This window comes from Poromitra crassiceps (genome assembly GCF_964638095.1).
Source record: "Poromitra crassiceps genome assembly, chromosome: 1".
Classification (NCBI taxonomy): Eukaryota; Metazoa; Chordata; class Actinopteri; order Beryciformes; family Melamphaidae; genus Poromitra; species Poromitra crassiceps.
In genome coordinates this window covers 15,862,307-15,875,217 of record NC_139623.1, presented here as the reverse complement: position 1 = coordinate 15,875,217, position 12,911 = coordinate 15,862,307, and the positions used below count along the sequence as shown (strand labels likewise).

General features: G+C 48.1%; 1 protein-coding gene across 1 annotated transcript in view; it reads right to left on the bottom strand.

Moving 5' to 3' along the window:
* The window catches only part of grin2db (glutamate receptor, ionotropic, N-methyl D-aspartate 2D, b), a gene marked incomplete at both ends in the record, with an annotated part of 73,535 nt that overhangs the window by 31,923 nt on the left and 28,701 nt on the right, over window positions 1-12,911 (bottom strand). Inside the window, 5 exon segments of the mRNA XM_083634931.1 lie at window positions 672-741; window positions 6,564-6,724; window positions 7,070-7,299; window positions 8,633-8,758; window positions 9,376-9,529. Coding sequence (XP_083491057.1) covers window positions 672-741; window positions 6,564-6,724; window positions 7,070-7,299; window positions 8,633-8,758; window positions 9,376-9,529 — 741 coding nt within the window.

Sequence of the window (12,911 nt, the reverse complement as noted above, 5' to 3'; positions counted from 1 at the left end):
AACATACTGCATGTATCTAACATACTGCATGTATCTAACATACTGCATGTATCTAACATACTGCATGTATTTAACATACTGCATGTACAGTATCTACAGTAACATACTGCATGTATCTAACATACTGCATGTATCTAACATACTGCATGTATCTAACATACTGCATGTATCTAACATACTGCATGTATCTAACATACTGCATGTATTTAACATACTGCATGTACAGTATCTAACATACTGCATGTATCTAACATACTGCATGTATCTAACATACTGCATGTATCTAACATACTGCATGTATTTAACATACTGCATGTATCTAACATACTGCATGTATCTAACATACTGCATGTATCTAACATACTGCATGTATTTAACATACTGCATGTACAGTATCTAACATACTGCATGTATCTAACATACTGCATGTATCTAACATACTGCATGTATCTAACATACTGCATGTATTTAACATACTGCATGTACAGTATCTACAGTAACATACTGCATGTATCTAACATACTGCATGTATTTAACATACTGCATGTATCTAACATACTGCATGTATCTAACATACTGCATGTATTTAACATACTGCATGTATCTAACATACTGCATGTACATACTGCATGTATCTAACAGACCATCAGCTTGTGTGAGTCTGTCCTTACCTTACAACCCTCGTCCTTCCTGGCCATATAGTTCAATACTGCAGCATCATAAATAAAAGCATCTAGCTTCCTGTAAGGGGATCAAGGGAGAATTCATTCATCATTTAATGGGAGAGAGGGAGCAGAAAGTTGGAGGGATGGGCCCAGGCAGCGAGGTGGTATGAAGGTAGGCCCAGGCAGGAAGGGGGTATGAAGGTAGGCCGAGGCAGGGAGGTGGTATGAAGGTAGGCCGAGGCAGGGAGGTGGTATGAAGGTAGGCCGAGGCAGGGAGGTGGTATGAAGGTAGGCCGAGGCAGGGAGGTGGTATGAAGGTAGGCAGAGGCAGGGAGGTGGTATGAAGGTAGGCTGAGGCAGCGAGGTGGTATGAAGGTAGGCAGAGGCAGGGAGGTGGTATGAAGGTAGGCCGAGGCAGGGAGGTGGTATGAAGGTAGGCTGAGGCAGGGAGGTGGTATGAAGGTAGGCCCAGGCAGGGAGGTGGTATGAAGGTAGGCCGAGGCAGGGAGGTGGTATGAAGGTAGGCCGAGGCAGGGAGGTGGTATGAAGGTAGGCTGAGGCAGGGAGGTGGTATGAAGGTAGGCAGAGGCAGGGAGGTGGTATGAAGGTAGGGCCCAGGCAGGGAGGTGGTATGAAGGTAGGCCCAGGCAGGGAGGTGGTATGAAGGTAGGCCGAGGCAGGGAGGTGGTATGAAGGTAGGCCGAGGCAGGGAGGTGGTAAGGTAGGCCCAGGCAGGGAGGTGGTATGAAGGTAGGCAGAGGCAGGGAGGTGGTATGAAGGTAGTCCGAGGCAGGGAGGTGGTATGAAGGTAGGCCGAGGCAGCGAGGTGGTATGAAGGTAGGCCGAGGCAGGGAGGTGGTATGAAGGTAGGCCCAGGCAGGGAGGTGGTATGAAGGTAGGCCGAGGCAGGGAGGTGGTATGAAGGTAGGCCGAGGCAGGGAGGTGGTATGAAGGTAGGCAGAGGCAGGGAGGTGGTATGAAGGTAGGCCGAGGCAGGGAGGTGGTATGAAGGTAGGCAGAGGCAGGGAGGTGGTATGAAGGTAGGCTGAGGCAGGGAGGTGGTATGAAGGTAGGCTGAGGCAGCGAGGTGGTATGAAGGTAGGCCCAGGCAGGGAGGTGGTATGAAGGTAGGGCTGTTCTGAGGCAGGGAGGTGGTATGAAGGTAGGGCTGTTGTGAGGCAGGGAGGTGGTGTGAAGGTAGGGCTGTTCTGAGGCAGGGAGGTGGTGTGAAGGTAGGGCTGTTCTGAGGCAGGGAGGTGGTATGAAGGTAGGGCTGTTCTGAGGCAGGGAGGTGGTATGAAGGTAGGCTGAGGCAGGGAGGTGGTGTGAAGGTAGGGCTGAGGCAGGGAGGTGGTGTGAAGGTAGGGCTGAGGCAGGGAGGTGGTGTGAAGGTAGGGCTGTTCTGAGGCAGGGAGGTGGTGTGAAGGTAGGCCGAGGCAGGGAGGTGGTGTGAAGGTAGGGCTGTTCTGAGGCAGGGAGGTGGTGTGAAGGTAGGGCTGAGGCAGGGAGGTGGTGTGAAGGTAGGGCTGAGGCAGGGAGGTGGTGTGAAGGCACCTGGAAAAGAGAGTGGTGGAGCACAAATATTATGGAGGGCGGTGCAGGAAAAGTATATAAAAAAGAGGGCATGCAAAGTTAAATAATAACAAGGAAAGGCAGGAAGTGTGGAATAGTAATGTAGGCTTGGCGGAAAGAGTCAAAACACAAGGAGAATGAAATAAAGCAGAGATCAGAGGCGTGTACATGAGTAAGAGGGCGCGGGAAGGTTGAGGAGGAGGTGGAGGGGAGGGATTTATACTGTATGGTGCGAAGAGCAGAGTGACAGAGGGAGGGAGAGAGAGAGAGGGAGGGAGGGAGAGAGAGGGAGGGAGGGGGGAGATTTACACACTTCGGGGGGAAAAGACATGGGACAGAGCCAGAGAGCGATGAGGATTATAAAGTTTAAATACAGACACACCAGGAGGGGAAAGAATGGAGAGAAAGGGAGAGGAGAAATACAACAGGGGGGAATTAAGAAACAGCCGGGCAGATGAGGAAGGAGAGAAACGGAGCGATAAGGAGCAGAAAGAGAGGAGAAAGGAGAGGAAGAGCAAAGCAAGAGTTTCTCATTTCCGAGCACATTTACACACAAGAGTTCTAATTGTGGTGTCAAGGCAATGGGGAGGGAGACACGATGACAGAAGCTTAGGATAAAGTAAACTGGGATTATCCAACACACGCGACGGTGATGGAGATTCTACTAGAAACTGAAGAGGGGAAGGCTGCTTGTACTGTGTGGGTGAGGGGAGATAGCAGTGAGGAAGAGAGAGAGAGAGAGAGAGAGAGAGGGAGGGAGAGAGAGAGAGAGAGAGAGAGAGAGAGAGGGAGGGAGGGAGAGAGAGAGAGAGAGAGGGAGGGAGAGGGAGAGAGAGAGAGAGAGGGAGGGAGAGAGAGAGAGGGAGGGAGAGAGATAGAGAGAGAGAGAGAGAGAGAGAGGGAGGGAGAGAGGGAGAGAGAAAGAGAGAGAGAGAGAGAGAGAGAGAGTGTGTAAAGGTGAGAGAATCCGTATAAGAAGGCAAGGCAATAATGGCAAAAAAGTGAAATGTGAGCCGGAGTGTACGACGGGCTGCTACAGCAAGAGTAAGAACATTATAGAATGACAAGATGAAAAGCAAGACGCTAGGTGTGTTTCCATCCAACTGTCAAGACAATCTTTAGGCAAACCTTTGAAATGTTGACAAATAAAATACAAATTAGGTGCATTTCCATCAGCTGGGTTGAGGCAAATAATTAGGCTTCGTGAACGTCAAAGAAACCATCCATGAGAAGAATGGAAAGTGTTTCAAGAACTCATCAGTACTGGGCAGGTTGTTGCTGCTTTTTAGTGTCAGCTAATGTTTCATGCTATCATCGCAAGACAACAACAAAGGAATGCACTTGGCCATATTCTAATGTGCCAACTAATGGCCGTGCAACTTCGATGGGCAACTTACACATGGCAGCGACAGTGGCTATGACTTTTGTGGCAGGTCGTAGTGGAGATAGATATTACAGACAACATTTCAGTGTCTGAAACCATTTTGGAAATGTTGTCTAATGAGAAGGGATGCTTCATTGGGGCATACGTACATTATTTATTTATTTTGACAGTGTTTCGTCATTTACCACATCATTTCGCTATTTGACTGAAAGATTTTATGCTTCAAGCGAGTGTGAAAATTTGCGATATTGAGAACATTGGGCCCTATCTTCGTACAGGCGATATCCCCTATTTACGCTTGTGCACCTGTTTGCTCGTGCCTTAAGGCAGGGAAGATACCGGTCTGCCTTGCACATTTGGTGTTATGCCGAGTTTTGCTCCCCCGCCCGGCAGCATCCCCACCTCACAGGAGCATATTGTAATGATTTATACAGAAATGTAACTGTTTAAAAGTGATATAATTGTCTGGGTAGACGTGACCTCCCTGATTTCTAAGTTAAAACAGCCCCGAAATATGTTGGGGATGCAATTCTCGGCAGGGATGCGGAAACCTTCACGGCACGTGCCGCAGATGCAAATTAGAGCCGTGCCAAAATCATCTGCGCCCCCAAAATGCCAGTGCAAACGGAATTTAGGCGGTCTTAACTACCAGAATTATTCACAGGTGTGGCCAGGCAATGCTGGGCATTACGTCAATCAAAACCAATCAGATTCCCGTCTCGCGATCGCAGTTTGCGCGAGGCATGCAATATGCTGTAATTCTCTCCATGCGTAATAGAGTGGACTTACTCGTGCCGAGGACAAAGAGAGATGGAGAGAGCTTGCGACAGATCGGCTGTGGTGCCAACGACCCTCCGGGTTATGGGATAGCAGTAGGTGAATAGCCTATTGCAAGTAGGCTACAATGTACAAGTTTTCTCAATTCATTTACCATAACCCCTCCTTGCGATGTGATAAAAGTTTCTCAGTTAATTATAGTTGATTGTCTCACCGAATAATCTGCTGGTTACCCAATTTTAGCAGCAGAATTTGATGTCGTGGGGTGGCAGGTCTGTGCGTAATGACGTTTCTGCGCTGCACAGCATTTGGTGCGATCAAGCACAGCGAGTGTTTTAGCGCCTAAGGGCCTGTGTCCACCTAGCGTCTTTTCATCAGCTCCGGCGTCTATTTTCAATTGTTTCCAATGGGGGGAGAGCGTATGCGAGCGCACACGGACGTCTAGAGAAAGTGCGCTGCGTCCAGCGTATATTTTCAGAGCGCTCTGGTGTTTTTGTGTGCCCGACTCCCAGCGCTCCCAGCGCTTCCAGCTGAAATTATTTTAACTTTTCAGAAAGACGCTGGTGTTGGGTGCTCCTTTTCTGGCAACTAATCATATGAAAAAACTATCGCAACAGAGACAGAAAGGCTCAATTGTGGGAGCAGATTGGCTAGACACTTAATATTTCTGGTGAGTGTTGAGCTAAATCACTGTATGTGTGTTGTTTGCTAATGTTAGCTGTCAGCTATCAAGCTACTACCGCACTGAGCTAACGTTAGTTTCAGACTGCTTCCTTGTTATATTGTGCGCCGAGATCAGCGTTCCCCAGCGCACTCCCAGCGTTTAACGTCGGAAAAAGACGCTAGGTGGACACAGGCCCTAAGAGGTGCTTTTCAAAGCTCTTAGCGCAGAGTAATTACGCGCTGCTGACGATAGGATAATGCCATCTATCCCCACATTTTAGCGCTGAAACGCCTGCTTTGGCATGTGGCACGCCTATGCCCAGTACAATTATAACAGGCATGCGCTTGTGCCCGCCCCCAATTTGCATTGCGCACGGCGTTAAACGAGCGCAAACGCTAAATTACCGCTTTTGGGAAGATAGGGCCCCTAGTTGTTTAAAGCAGCTATATAGGATTTTTCAGCCCCACTAGATGTCGCACTAGAGCAGCAGCATACATAAACAAGATACAGTCTATGAAACTAATGGCCGTGTCTTCCAAACCTACCCTCGTCGCCCTCCTCTGTCTGCTGTGTGCAGGTGCAGACAGGCGTCATGTCGGTGTTTGTGGAGAGCGAGCCACAAAATGCCGCCCAAGCCGATTTCCCCCCCGGACAGCGTGACCCAAAACAGCCCAATTGGGCAGAAAACAACCCAATCTGGCAAGACTGAGCTGAGCATAACCACTGTGGGGGGAAATCACACACAGGTGGTGAAGTAAGCGGTGCAGACTACAGACACCACTTAACCAATTTTAACTAAGAAGACAATTGCTCGAGTGACATCTCTGATGACATCACAACTGCCTGATGACATCACAGTCGAACAATTGTGTGACATCATTTCCAGTTGAGTGACATCACTTCACACACACACACACACACACACACACACACACACACACACACACACACACACACACACACACACACACACACACACACACACACACACACACCCTCTTCCTTGTTGCCTTGCCCAGGTGACTTTTCACAACTGCCTAACCCTAACCTCTTCCAGGTGACTATACATCTCACTCATAGAAGCGGTTGCACCGCATAAAAAACTAAAAATAACTTTTAACTTCTCTGTTTCACTGGCTTTGCGCCGCTCGCTCTCTCCATTCACTCGGGAGCTCGCTCAACCGAGGGACTCATGCACTAGCATGACATGCACGAGCGGCTGAAAAACACGCCTCTGATTTCAAAACACACAGAGGGGGTGTGGCTTCTTCCTTCACTGCTCAGAACAGACATCTAGCAGCGCTGAATATCATATTTAGTACCTTTAATTCAGGAAACCATAGTTTGCCCAAAACAATACTTTGATGGAAGCCCAGCTACTGAAAAACCAGAAGGTGTGGAGAGAAAGACAAAACAATAAATCCAATAAATGGAAAGAAGGAGGCTAACAGAATAAACGGGCAATGAGGGAATGAACAAGGCCATGCTGCGGCACACACACCCGGTTTTCAGGTTGACTATGGCGTCCTCCACTCCTCTCTGGTTGTATTTGACCATGTACTGGTGCATGTCTGGGTAGTTGGAGCGGATGTTCTTCTCTGTGCTCCCGTTGGGCACCGTGCCAAACTTCAGAGGTGGGTACTGCTCCTCGGGATGCTGAAACTAGCGGAGCAAAGGGAGGCGAGGGAGGGAGACGGAAGGGGCATGAGACACACCAGACTGTGCACCAATCTGTCTGACCTATTTCTGTCCACTTCCCAGACTAACTATGCACATATAGTCAAATGAGATGTTTGCAAAGAGAGCACTCTGTGGACTTACTGTGGTATTTATAACTAGCCTTTCAAGTATTCAAGAACTGTGGTAATTGAGTTCAATTTTTTTGATTCATTTGTAAATTCCCGTGGTATTCAATTCAGCATTCACGCAATTCAATTTATCCGCCTTTAAGACATTAATTCTCCCTCCACTTGCCTACACTTCATCAGTATTCAAGCAGTAGAGTACCTTCTTGTCCGAAAGGCCTGACACTGTGTCAATGTACTCCTCCTGGATCATGAAGGCAGCCAGGTTAGCAGTGTAGGAGGCCAGAAAGATGACAGCGAAGAAGGCCCAGATCAGCACCATGATCTTACTGGTGGTTCCTCTGGGGTTCTCCACCGGCACTGAGTTGTTGAAGACGATGGCCCATAACAGCCACACTGACTTCCCTATGGTGAAAGTAGAGCCTCCAGCCTCTGTGCACAGAGAGAGAGAGACGAGGAAGAAAACAAAAGAGAGTTTGGAGTGTAAGAATTGGTGGTAAAATTCACTTTTTTTCCCCAGGCAGCAATCCAGGCAGTACACTACCCGCACAATAACAAAAAAATACTGACTCAACATAACTTTATGTACCATGCTGGGAACAATGTATTCAGTAGTATAGCAGCTGAGTCAAGTCAACCTCCCAGAATGATTTGTCGTAGGTCTTAGAGAAGTAAATACCTAGCAGGCCTCTCGACACCAAAGCTCATGAAGCACTGACAATAAGTCAGCTTTCAATTACGCTACTACGTGATGATCTTACAAATGATTTAATGACACGGCGCAAATCACCACTCAAAGGGCTCAAACACGCCTTTAAACGACAGGAGTGAGGGATGAAGGAAAGAGAGGGATGAGAGAGAATGAGAGGGGAAATATGGGAGGATGACAGAGAGGTAAAATGATGTAGAGCACAGCAATCATGCAGTAAAAGAGGCAAGTCGGGCTCGGTATTGGACTGAGGCGCCGGGCGCCCTGAATATCACAAGGGGACAAACTGTGCTGCTGAATAATATATGGCTGCTTCACTATTATGAATGCTGGGATGCAAGGCAACATGGCCGTCATCTTCACAACATCCACACAGTTCAGCTTTTGGGTCAACACATTCCCAACGTCCAGCAATTCACTTGAAGAGTGACAGCTGACGAGCCAGACATCAAGACACTTATAGAAATCAAACTCTGTAGAAACAAGTACAATTGCCGTTTGTCCCCAACTTGGCCAATTCCCCCTGCTGTCCCGTTTGTTGCTCCGCCCCATCTGCCCATCTGGGGAGAGTTGTAGACTAGCACATGCTTCCTTTCACGCCAGCCGCTTCTTTTCACCTAAACAGTGAGGAGTTTCACAGGCAGGACGTAGCGCGTGGGAGGATCACGCTATTCCTCCCAGTTCCCCTCCCCCCAAACAGGCGCCCCAGCCGACCAGAGGAGGCACTAATGCAGCGACCAGGACACATACCCTTATATTAATCTGCAGACAGGGCCCATTGTGCCTGTATGGATGTTTCATTGTGGCTGTATGGATGCCCGTCCAAGCCGTATTACCTCCCTCTGGGAGCTCACATCTGCGACCCTCGTCTTGGTAGGCAGGGAACCTACCTCTGCACTGCGCGGACATTGGACTTTTTGAATTTGTCAACCACACTCCAGGAATGTGGTGTTAAATGTTTGTCCACTTGATGCATACAGCACAGTGATGGAGCGCACACAGACTCATCCATCAGGCTGGGAAACAGAGACAGCTACTGTAGGACGCATCACTTACTCTTGCCACTCTGCAGACTGCGGTTGTAGCCCACGGGGCTGAAGAACTCGAAAATGAAGACGGTCACAGCGACCACGGTCAGGCACATGACAAACATCATCACCCACACGGCCGGACTGTAGGGCTCTTTGGAGGGGAACAAACAAAGACTTTAAACACGTTATGGGCCACTAGCGTACTGAACCACCCTGTACTGTAAATATTCTACGATATCCATGATCATAATCCTTTTTGTATGTAATCTCTTATAATTATGTAATGTCTTTACATGCTCTGTAAACGCTTTGTAAACGGTGTTCTTCAAAGTAAAGTGTATTATTGTTATTATTATTACTGTTGTTGTTGTTGTTGTTGTTGTTACTATTATATTGTAGAAGAGGAGGAAGGAAGGAAACTGTCTGCATAAGACTGGCACATTATGTATGTGAGGAGAATGAAAACAGAAGCCATTGGAGCAAATATAATCAGCAGAAGTACATTAACACCATTTCTGCTTTTTACAATAATCTCAATGCAGTGCGCAAGCCAATAACCCTGCCCTCCCACTGGAGCATTGGGTCTGCTGACAGAGTGAAACTAGAAGTTAGGAAGACATGAACAGCTCAGAAAAACTAACAGCTAATCTAGAGCTACTGTAAGGAGCAGCAGCCAAAGACTGAGGCCTTTCATGCCAACTCAACATTTTCCAGGTCCATTAGATTCAGTACAACAGTTGGACTCCTGATATAAACAGAACCTCTTACCTAAGAAAGCAGATGGCGATACAGTTCCATTGCTACGGGAGACCATGACACTGATCCCCGTCTCCACGAAGGGGACCGAGAAGTCCACGACCTCTGACCTCTCCTCGTTGATAGTCAGAGAGCCAATGGCCATGTCTGCTCGCTTGTACACCACCTAAAGGGCATGTGAAACAGCAGTCAGAGAGATACGTAATCATAGATAACTGCTGTCGATGTTCGGCAGGCAAAGCGTCTTACAGTCTTTTGCAAATCCACAAAGGCAAGCACCAGATTCTTTCCAGACCAAATCCAGAACATTTCAGAGCACAAACCTCTCTGTACTCTTTGTACTTAGAGTGTGCAGAAGTGCATTCTCCTGCTCGGGGGAAGGCCCAGGATTCAATATGGTACAAATACTAACCATGTGTCTCTTGTGCATATATTTAGCATATGAAATGAGCTAGCACCCGTCGCCTCTCTGCCGCTATCTAAAAAAAACCTGAAAATTGCTGTGTCTGCTGATTGTAGAAGTGAAATGTTAATCTACATTAGACATGGCACAGCTGCACTTCAGAGCAAATCAGCAGAAAAAGGAAGTGAAGTGGAAAAAGCAACGTACCCTCCCCTCAACTTTGCCAACGCTTGGGATTACCTGATCAAAGAGCGGCAGGCTTTGGAACATCTGATCAAAAGACAGACATTAGTTTGAGAAAATACAATTCACTCTGACTTATGCATGAGAATATAGGTCTCTGCTCTTAGAGAGTCCATCGACAGAAAATTAATCACTAACTATTTTTTATAAATGATTAATCGTTTAGGCTCATTAAGAAATAGAACAATTCTCTCGTTCCAGCTTGAATGTGAATATTTTCAGGTTGTTTTGTCTTTTATGACACTAAACGGATTATCTTTGGGTTGTGGACTGTTGGTCAAGACAAAATAAGACATTTGAGGATGTCATCTTGGGCTTTGGGGGAAATTAAGTGATCGATATTTTTCACCATTTTGTGACATTTTATAGACCAACGACTAACCGATTAGTGGAGAAAATAATCGTCACATTAATCGATAATCAAAATAATCGTGAGTTGCTGCCCTATCTCTGGCCCAGGATCAAGTCATACAAATGATGGAGCAGGAGAGCACTGTGTGTGTGTGTGTGTGTGTGTGTGTGTGTGTGTGTGTGTGTGTGTGTGTGTGCGTGTGCGTGTGTGTGTGTGTGTGTGTGTGTGTGTGTGTGTATGTGTGTGTGTGTGTGTGTGTGTGTGTGTGTGTGTGTGGAGAGCCTTTGGCAAATTCTCTCTGGGACCAAAGCAGAAACAGGGGGGCGCTGCAATGAAACAGCGGCCCCCTGTATCCATCTCAGCATGCGCGTGCGTGCGTGCGTGTGTGTGTGTCTATGTGTGTACTTGCTAAACCAAGCAGCAGTTTTTTTGGTATGTATTTCTATGCGTGAGTCTTCCTGTGATAGGGCTTTCACACCGGCAGGGCTCCGTGCCGGTTCCGGTTCCGGTTCCCGAACCCAAATTTGAACCGCCCGGCGCCAAAAAATATTTGGTTTTTTCTTGGGAACCGTGACATCATCTGTGGGTGTGTCTTATTCTAGGCTGTGAAGACGAGCAGGAAGGAGAAGAAGGCAGTGACAACATGGAGAAAAATAATTTGCAGTGGTCTGCTGAGGAAACCAAATGTTTAGTGGCGATTTGGGCATCTATACCGAATTTCAAGAAAAGCTAGAAAGCAGTACAAGAAAGAACAAGTTGTATGCCGAACTTGCGGAAGAGATGGCCAAGGCTGGGTTCACTCGAACGCCAGACCAAATAATTAATAAACTTAAAAAACTGAAGGACTACCGAATAACGTCCTCCCACTTTGGTTCCGCTTAAACTTACTGGTGTGAACGCGGGCTGGTTTCGCCAGAAAGCACCAAGGTTCTGAGACTCAGAACGGAGCCAGAGCCAGAACCAGAACCAGAACCAGAACAGTATCTGTCTGAAAGCAGTATCAGTAGCTCTGTCTGTCCAGTCCAGATGGGGGACCATGAACCTGTGTGACTGAGTATCCATGTGTGTCTTTGCTGGACGCCCTACTTTACTTTTTTCACTAAAGAATCATTGCCAAGAAAAGAACAAGGAGTAATCGCACCTAGGCAGGGGGTGTCTGTCTGTGTGTGTGTGTGTGTGTGTGTGTGTGTGTGTGTGTGTGTGTGTGTGTGTGTGTGTGTGTGTGTGTGTGTGTGTGTGTGTGTGTATGCATGTATGTCTTTATGTGTGCAGGGATGTGTCTGTGCATATATATACATACCCCACACTATGTGTGTGCATGAGCATAGTAGGTGTGTGTTCATCATCATGCTTATCTCATTATCATATCATTGGAGAGGGATCCAGAGACATTTAATATAGAGACACCCCAACTTCCAGTCACTTCCTGTATCTGTGCCACAGAGGTTTCGCCACTGCCACGCCCACTTAGGAGACTGGTCAGCCAAAGAAGTTTCATACCATTGACAGACAGCCAACGACAAGCTGATGACCACGCCCATTTAGGAGACCGGAAGAGTACCATTTCTTATTATATATATTATATTATTATTATCTATTAAAGGTCTCTCGAGCTGTGTATGTGAGCCCGTGTAGCCAACACAGTCTCACAGAAAATTGTATAATACCAACGATATGGACCAACGTTGCTATTTTACAATTTCGGCTCGAAAATTGTAAAATAGTAACGTTCTGAGTGGTTAGGGTTAGGATTAGAGTAGGGGGAGGGGTTAGAAACAGAAAATCTCCGTAAAACACGCCCAAACCCCGCCCACCGCTGTAGACGCATACGTTCCCATTTTACAATTTCTTAGCCGACATTGTAAAATACCAACGTTTGTCCACAAACGTTGCTATTTTACAATTTTTTTGGAGATCGGGTTGGTGTAGCGGGCGAGGCTGGGCGAGCTGTGTATGTGAGCCCGTGTAGCGGGCGAGGCTGGGCGAGCTGTGTATGTGAGCCCGTGTAGCGGGCGAGGCTGGGCGAGCTATGTATGTGAGCCCGTGTAGCGGGCGAGGCTGGGAGAGCTGTGTATGTGAGCCCGTGTAGGGCGAGGCTGTAGCGGGCGAGGCTGGGTGAGCTGTGTATGTGAGCCCGTGTAGCGGGCGAGGCTGGGCGAGCTGTGTATGTGAGCCCGTGTAGGGCGAGGCTGTAGCGGGCGAGGCTGGGTGAGCTGTGTATGTGAGCCCGTGTAGGGCGAGGCTGGGCGAGCTGTGTATGTGAGCCCATGTAGGGCGAGGCTGGGAGAGCTGTGTATGTGAGCCCGTGTAGCAGGCGAGGCTGGGCGAGCTGTGTATGTGAGCCCGTGTAGGGCGAGGCTGGGCGAGCTGTGTATGTGAGCCCGTGTAGCAGGCGAGGCTGGGCGAGCTGTGTATGTGAGCCCGTGTAGCAGGCGAGGCTGGGCGAGCTGTGTATGTGAGCCCGTGTAGCAGGCGAGGCTGGGCGAGCTGTGTATGTGAGCCCGTGTAGGGCGAGGCTGGGCGAGCTGTGTATGTGAGCCCGTGTAGGGC